Source organism: Pangasianodon hypophthalmus, chromosome 16 (assembly GCF_027358585.1).
Source record: "Pangasianodon hypophthalmus isolate fPanHyp1 chromosome 16, fPanHyp1.pri, whole genome shotgun sequence".
NCBI lineage: Eukaryota > Metazoa > Chordata > Actinopteri > Siluriformes > Pangasiidae > Pangasianodon > Pangasianodon hypophthalmus.
This window is the reverse complement of record NC_069725.1, coordinates 45,001-52,500: the sequence shown is the minus strand read 5'-3', so window position 1 is coordinate 52,500 and position 7,500 is coordinate 45,001. Positions and strand designations below refer to the sequence as shown.

At 40.6% G+C, this 7,500-nt stretch overlaps 1 protein-coding gene across 1 annotated transcript in view; it reads right to left on the bottom strand.

Moving 5' to 3' along the window:
* Positions 1-7,500, bottom strand: part of LOC113525161 (microphthalmia-associated transcription factor) — a 15,564-nt gene that overhangs the window by 3,379 nt on the left and 4,685 nt on the right. Inside the window, exons 3-4 of the mRNA XM_026911627.3 lie at positions 6,732-6,947; positions 3,975-4,073 (exon numbers count right to left, since the gene is read on the bottom strand). Of these exons, the coding sequence (XP_026767428.3) occupies positions 3,975-4,073; positions 6,732-6,947 (315 nt within the window). The remainder of the gene's footprint in view (positions 1-3,974; positions 4,074-6,731; positions 6,948-7,500) is intronic.

The following is a 7,500-nucleotide window of genomic DNA, read 5'->3' as shown; positions in this document are numbered from 1 at the left end:
GACCCAAAACACACTGCAACACAACAAAGCACTTCATCAGGGGGAAAGTGGAAGGTTTTAGACTGGCCAAGTCCATCAGCAGACCTTAACCCAACTGAGCAGCATTTCACCTCCTGAAGAGGAGACTGAAGGGAGAAACCCCCCAAAACTAACAACAACTGAAAGAATCTGCGCTACAAGCCTGGAAAAGCTTCAGAAAAGAAGAATGCAGCAGTTTGGTGATGTCAGTGGGTCACTGGATTGATGCAGTTATTGCAAGCAAGAGATATGTAACCAAATATTAAGTGTTATTTACTTTAAGAATATCTGTTCCAATACTTTTGCTCACCTAAAAATTGGGTGGTCTGCCTCCAAAACTGCCATATTCTAAGTTGTTTAACACGTCTAGATGTAAATATCAGGAAATGAAAGCTGAAATTCTGATCTGTCGGCTCATATTCATCTTTTGATCTCAAACCCAAATGTCTTCAATGTATAACAAAAACAAAAGAACAGCCTTTCTGTTCCAGTACTTTCAGAGGGGACTGTATAGGATTTCCCCAGTCCCCTTCATTATCATGACCTCTTTTTTTCCTTGCTACATATCTCCCTCATTTTCTCTCATTCTCCTCTCTTCACATTTTTAAAAATATGCCAACCAGCTAGAGGTTCAGAGAATGAAATCAACACACTTGGGCAATCCCCCACCCAACTCCATTAACACATAAGAAGAAGAAGCCTTTATTTGTCACATATACATTACAGCACAGTGAAATTCTTTTCTTTGCATATCCAAGCTTGCTTCCAAGCAAGTTTTGAATTTGGGGTCAGAGTGCAGAGTCAGCCATTATACAGTGCCCCTGGACCAGAGAGGGTTAAGGGCCTTGGTCAAGGGCCCAAAAGTGGCAGCTTGGTGGTGCTGGGGCTCAAACCCTGACCTTCTGATCAGGAGGAGTGACTGAGGTCGTGGCAGAAAGGGGTGAGCTTGAGCATTTGAAGGGGATCATCATAAATATCCTGCAGCTTGAGGGAATCCGCAAATGGTGTTGCTGGTTTGCCAGAGAGAAGGTGTGGAAGGGCACCCTTAAGGGGAGAGCAGAGGAAACAAGGAATCCCAAGGATCAAGCCTGTAGCTACAGTGAAGATCCTGTTCTTCACTTTGGATCATGTTTATGTCCCTACAGTGAGCTGGATTATGGACTACGTGACCAACAGAAAACACAATCCAGAGTGGTGTGTCAGAGATGGTGATGAGCAACACTGGGACACCTCAGGGAGTGGTCCTATCACCTTTCCTCTTTACTCTCTACACATTGGATTTTCACACCTCCAGCTCATCCTACTTGCAGAATTTTTCCTTTGTTCTTGGGGAAGTTTTCTGTTGTAGAATGCATTCACAACACAGATGATTCAGAGTACATAGAAATGGTGGAAGACTTTGTCTCTTCGTGCAGGGAAAACAACGTGCAGCTCAACATTGGTAAGACAAAGAAACTAGTGGTGGATTTCTCACATGCTGAAGAGCGTGTAGACCGGTAACCGTCAAGGGGGAAGAGGTGAAAGTGTGCTACAGGTACTTTGGGGTCTACGTGAACTGCAGATTAGAAGAACTATTGGGGGTTGTTTCTGCCAGCTGCCATCAGACTCCACAATGCCTTCTCCCAACAGGACACAGCACCAGCCTCCCAGAATGAATAATCGAAAAGAATTAAACAAAATTAATTATATACACTATGTGGCCAAAAGTTCGTGGACATCTGACCATCACACCCATATGTGGTTCTTCCATAAACTGTTGCCACAAAGTTGGAAGCACACAATTGTATAGGGTGGCTTTGTATGCTGTAGCATTACAATTTCCCTTCACTGAAATTTAAAAGCACAAAACTTTGGGATGAATTGGTACGGCTATGTGCTCCAGGCTTTCTTGTCCAACATCAGTGCCTGACCTCACTAAAGCTCTTGTAGCTGAACTGGACAAATCTTCACAGCCACAATCCAAAATCTAGTGGAAAGCCTTCCCAGAAGAGTGGAGCTTATTATAACAGTAAAGGGGGAATAAATCTGTAATGGGAAGTTGACACGACTTGAGCCAGGTGTCCACAAGCTTTTGGTCATATAGTGTACATACAGTCCTATACACAGGATCCCTACTCATCACACCAATCCAACCACTTGGTTGCTGTAAATGTCTGCTGCTGTTATTCTGCACCTTGCTGTATTTTTGCACCTTAAAACTGATGTCTTTTACACTGTGTCTGAATTGTTAATATGTGTTGAATGTGTAATTTGTCAAGTACATCAATGTCTTTTGCTTCTGTAGCACCCAAATTTCCCCTTAGGGATCAGTAACGTTCATCCAGCCATCTATCCATCCATCTATCTAGCATGTCAGCCTATGAGCTATGGATTGTTCTTGTGGATGGATGGTCACTAAGATTGTGACTCCCCGCAGGTCTGTCACTGTAGTACATCTGCATTTTTTCTTTTTACACAAACACGTACATGTGTATCTATATATATATATATATATATATATATATATATATATATATATATATATATATATATATATATATATATATATACACACACACACACACATATATATATATATATATATATATATAAATAAAAGAGGTAAAAACAAAGGCCAGAAAAAGGGGTGAAATAATGATTAAAAACAGAATGACAAGTACATTTTATCTGAATTCCATCACACACACACCTGTGAAAAGACGGTGCTCCTGGCCCAACGTGCCAATTTAACCCACTGTCTCCCAGGTGGTGTGTGTGTGTGTGTATAACAGCTTTGTAAACCATATGTGTGTGTGTCTGTGATGATAGCTGACAGACAGAGAGCAGCAGTGCAAGTGTAAATTGGTGATGTGAATGAGATCACACACACACACTCATCTCTAACTGTCTTTAAACTTCCCTCAGAGTTTAAAGTGAGAATTACAAACCATCAGTGATGTTTTTGTTCATTTGTGCTCAGAATAACATTTTTTTAATCAGATTTCTCGCTGACGTATTTGTCTCCAGCTGTTGCTAATTCTCATGCTACTGTCTGAGAAAGTGAAAGCTAAAACAGCTCCGTCTGACACACAAGAAATATACGACGTGTTAATGTGCACTGTAATAACTCTCCTTATGTACAATGATGTGTGTTTAAAACCAGGAAACAATAAAGATGTCTTAAAATAATGTTTAGAACAAACCCTAACCCAGCTTTATTCTCCTGGGAATCTGAGCTTTTTAAGTTCTGTAACATCCAGATTTTTACTTTAAAGGCAGTGAAGTGAAAGTAATGAATTTTATCCTTTGTGATTAACCTGTTAACTTTAGTCCCTTTCCAAACACTGCTTTTATAAAATACATTTGTTTGTGTGTGTCAGAGAGAGAGATATATAGCATGGGTTCAGAGTAAACAGAGACATCCGGCTCGACCATGTGACTCAGTGTAAACATGTTTACACTCCACTGTTAAACGGGAGACACCGTGGCATAGAGGGTTACATCATCTTCTCACAGCTCCAGCATTTGATCCTGAGCTTTGATTACAGTCTGTGTGGAGTGTCACATGTTCTCACCGTGTCCATGTGGGTTTCTGGTTCCATCCCAAAAACATGCTAGCAGGTGAATTGGCTGTAATAAATTACCCCAGCTGTGAATGAGTGTGTGAATGGTGTTCAGTGATGAATTAGCGTCCCATCCTGGGTGTATTCCTGCCTCACAGTTCCCAGGATAGCCTCTGGATCCACCCCGAGCCTGACCAGGTTAAAGTGCTTACTGAAGATAAATAAATGAATGTTAATGTGTGTGAGAGAGAGAGACTGAGAGAGATATGCGTTCAGTTATGGACCCACACCAATTCATTTGGGGGTTAAATTGGGGCGGAGCCGAGCGTCAGTGTAGTAATTTAATAGAAATGGAAATTGTAATGTGGCCTAATGGTAATAAAATGTTGGCAGTTAGTGAAACAGGAAGTGTACCGTGTTGGCCATGTGAAGGGCGGGGTCCAGCGGCATCCCCAGCATGTCATCATTGTAACTTGACTCCAAACTGATGATGTCATCAATTACATCATCCATCTGGAAATAAACACAGAGACAGAGGTGCTGATTAACACTGATTAATATACTGATCCATGACCTAACACTGATATTAACACTGATTTATGCTGTAACACTGTGGGTAAGACTAACACTTAGTGTCAGTGTTAATAACAATGTTACTCACAGTGTATGTGTTACACTGTTACTTGGTGTGGGTGTTAATGTTAGTGTTAGAGTGTTAACAACGGTGTTAGTGTTACAGTCCAACTCTTAGTGTTACAGTGTTAATAACAGTGTTACAGTGTAACTTACAGTAGTAGTGTTACTAACACTTAATAACAATTATTAAGTGTTACTAACATTTAATAACAATGTTACTCAGTATTACTGTCTCACAGTGTAACTCAGTGTTAATGCTAGTGTTCAGCGTTCTTGTTACAGTGTTAATAACAGAATTATTACACTGTTATTCACAGTGTTAGTGTTGCAGTGTTAATAACAGTGTTAGTGTTTCAGCGTTAATAACAGAGGGCAGTATTCAAAGTTGGTGACTTTAGTCCAAAAGTTATTTCAGTATTTACGTGGGGAAAATTCCTTGTATTTATAGCTGGGTTACGCAGCTGCTTAAGTGGATTTTCTGAGCTTGAGATTATTAAAATCACCTGCGTGTAGTTTATGTCTCCGAGGTTGCCAGATTTTTCTTAAGTTGAAGGATACAAGATGGGATTTTTTAGTAGTGTCTAAAGCACTGCCTTTAAACATAAACGCTTACCTTTAAACCCAAAAATAATCAGGAATTGAAAATGTGGACTGAAGAAGGAAACAGTGATTTTGCCGGTGGTGCCACAGGTGTGTTGACGGTGGAGTGGCTGGAGCTTTATGTCCCAGGAGCCCTCATGTCTGTGTTAGCTTCTGACGCTCCCTTTTAGTTATACTGTCACAGCTAGTCTTGCTCGAGTCCCTGCTTGCACTCTGCACGCAAAGTACATTGTCCTTAACCATTAGAGGACAAAAGCTCACCTAACAATCTCTGTCTCTCTCTCTCTCTCTCTTTCTCTCTCCCTCACTCTCTGTTGAGCTACACATGCTACTCCTGAGCTGCCAGTGATCCTGACCCCTTCTGCTCCCCAGACCTGCCTGATCCATCCTGATGCCCTACTTCTGGTTGGAGTTTTCATCACTTGGAAATCACTCACTGCTGCTGAGGATGGCCCACATGGACAGCCTGAAGATCACTGAGATTACTGTGAATGGTATCATTTAGAAACCATCAAGATGGCTTTGAATTTGGATATTTCTTGGATAGCCTTAGGACTGCAGTTGCTAAAAACAATCAAGTCTCCATCACTGAACAGTTGATAACTTCAATTTGATACAAAAAACTTAAACTCTAATGATGCTCAAACTCCTTTTAACACACTTAGCACTTTTTGACTGGATAGCACGCAGTTACAGAAGGGAATGATTTATAATCACACTATTCGTTACACTCAGATGAGGATGGGTTCCCTTTTGAGTCTGGTTCCTCTCAAAGTTTCTTCCTCGTATCGTCTCAGGGAGTTTTTCCTCACCACCGTCACCTCTGGCTCGCTCATGAGGGATAAATTCATACATTTAAAATTTATATCCAGAATTAATACATTTCTGTAAAGCCGCTTTGTGGCAATGTCCATTGTTAAAGCGCTATACAAATAAAATTTCATAAATTTTTTTCCTATGTAACAAAAGCAGAAGCCAATTTAAAAATTAAAAATAAAAAGACTAATATGATGATATATGCAAGTGAAGATGGCGAGCATTGAAATAAATCTAATAGGAGTCTCAAATATCACCAAAATATTACTGCATGAATAGAGCTAGCTGTAATGACATTAATCACTGGTTTCATTTAACAAAATGGCTTCCACACTCATTAATCAGCAGCACAGAGAATAGCACTTGATCCATCGCATCCTGTTATTTTACCTGTTTTTTTATTTTATTTTAAATTTTTCATAGATTTAATAGACACAAAATTACAAGAACAAAAAAGGTCTTAATTCTTATGTTTATGGGCTTCAGGTAATTTATGGCTTCAACTCCAGTGGTGGGAATTTCTTCTACAGCATTTAACAAGGGTCAGGTGCCGTAAACAAATGCCTCAGCTGAAGGAAGATTTAGCTCTCGCTTATCATTATTAATATTACATATTATTAAATATATTCATTGGTATAGTACTGAGGCAAAAAACTTCCACTTCTGTTTTTCAGGCTTTACCCTCATCAGTTGTTTCATACTCCCTGCTGTCTGTGGACTTGAACTTTTATGGAGTTTTGTGGGGGTCACTACATGGAAATTAGCTCTGCCGTGCACGTTGCTAATTTATGGGTGATTGGTATTTATCAACATACACACACACAAACGAAGAAAATCAGTGTTTCCAAAGCTTTTGTAAATCTGGTGGAAATTTATAGTTTGTTTTGGTTTACACAAACATTTACACACAACTTTAGTAAAAGATGCCCAGTGTGTGTAACAGTTTGTGCATCAATGTGTGACCTGGAGCTCAGCACTGAGGAATGGAGCTTCCTTTATCTGCTCACTAAGTCACTGGTGTTGTAACATCTGGAGGAGGAATTACACACTGAACATGGTGTTGTTTCAGTGTTAATGATAATGGAATAATGGAATATTTAACCCTTTATTTATGTGTACCTCTCTCTCACAGGTGGAGCTGAGGGTGAGTAAAGCCATGGGGCTGTTGGGGGCGCTGTTAACCTGACCAGATGGAATTCCACCGGGGTCAGAGACCTGAGCGGCACAGGGCATGCTGGGAAATGGGCCGAGCGTGGTCGACAGGTACGCTTTCACCTGCTGTCTCTGAGCCTGCTGAAGGTGATACTTAGTAGGGTTTTCTAAATGAGTCCTCACCTGCAGACACACACAGAGAGAGAGAGAGAGAGAGAGAGAGAGAGATTATTGCTGACTGTATTGTATTGGGGTGATGTGCATGCTGAAAGCTATAAACTGTGTATTTACTCTTCTACAACTGTACACTGGTACACTGCTCTATCCGGTGTCACCCAGAAGAGGATGGGTTACCTTTGGATATTTCTTGCTCATGTCATCTCAGGGAGTTTGTCTTTGCCACTGTCACCTCTGGATTGTTCATTAGGGATCTAAATCTACATTGACATTTCTGCAAAGATGCTTTGGGATAATGTCCATTATTAAAAAGGAGAATTATGGGGGCGTGGTTATGTGGATGGCTGTACAGAATTATGGGGGCGTGGTTATGTGGATGGCTGTACAGAATTATGGGGGCGTGGTTATGTGGATGGCTGTACAGAATTATGGGGGCGTGGTTATGTGGATGGCTGTACAGAATTATGGGGGCGTGGTTATGTGGATGGCTGCTGATTTACACTGTCAGAAAGCTAAAAAATTTAATCTACACAAATGAAACAAAGTGTAAATAACGATT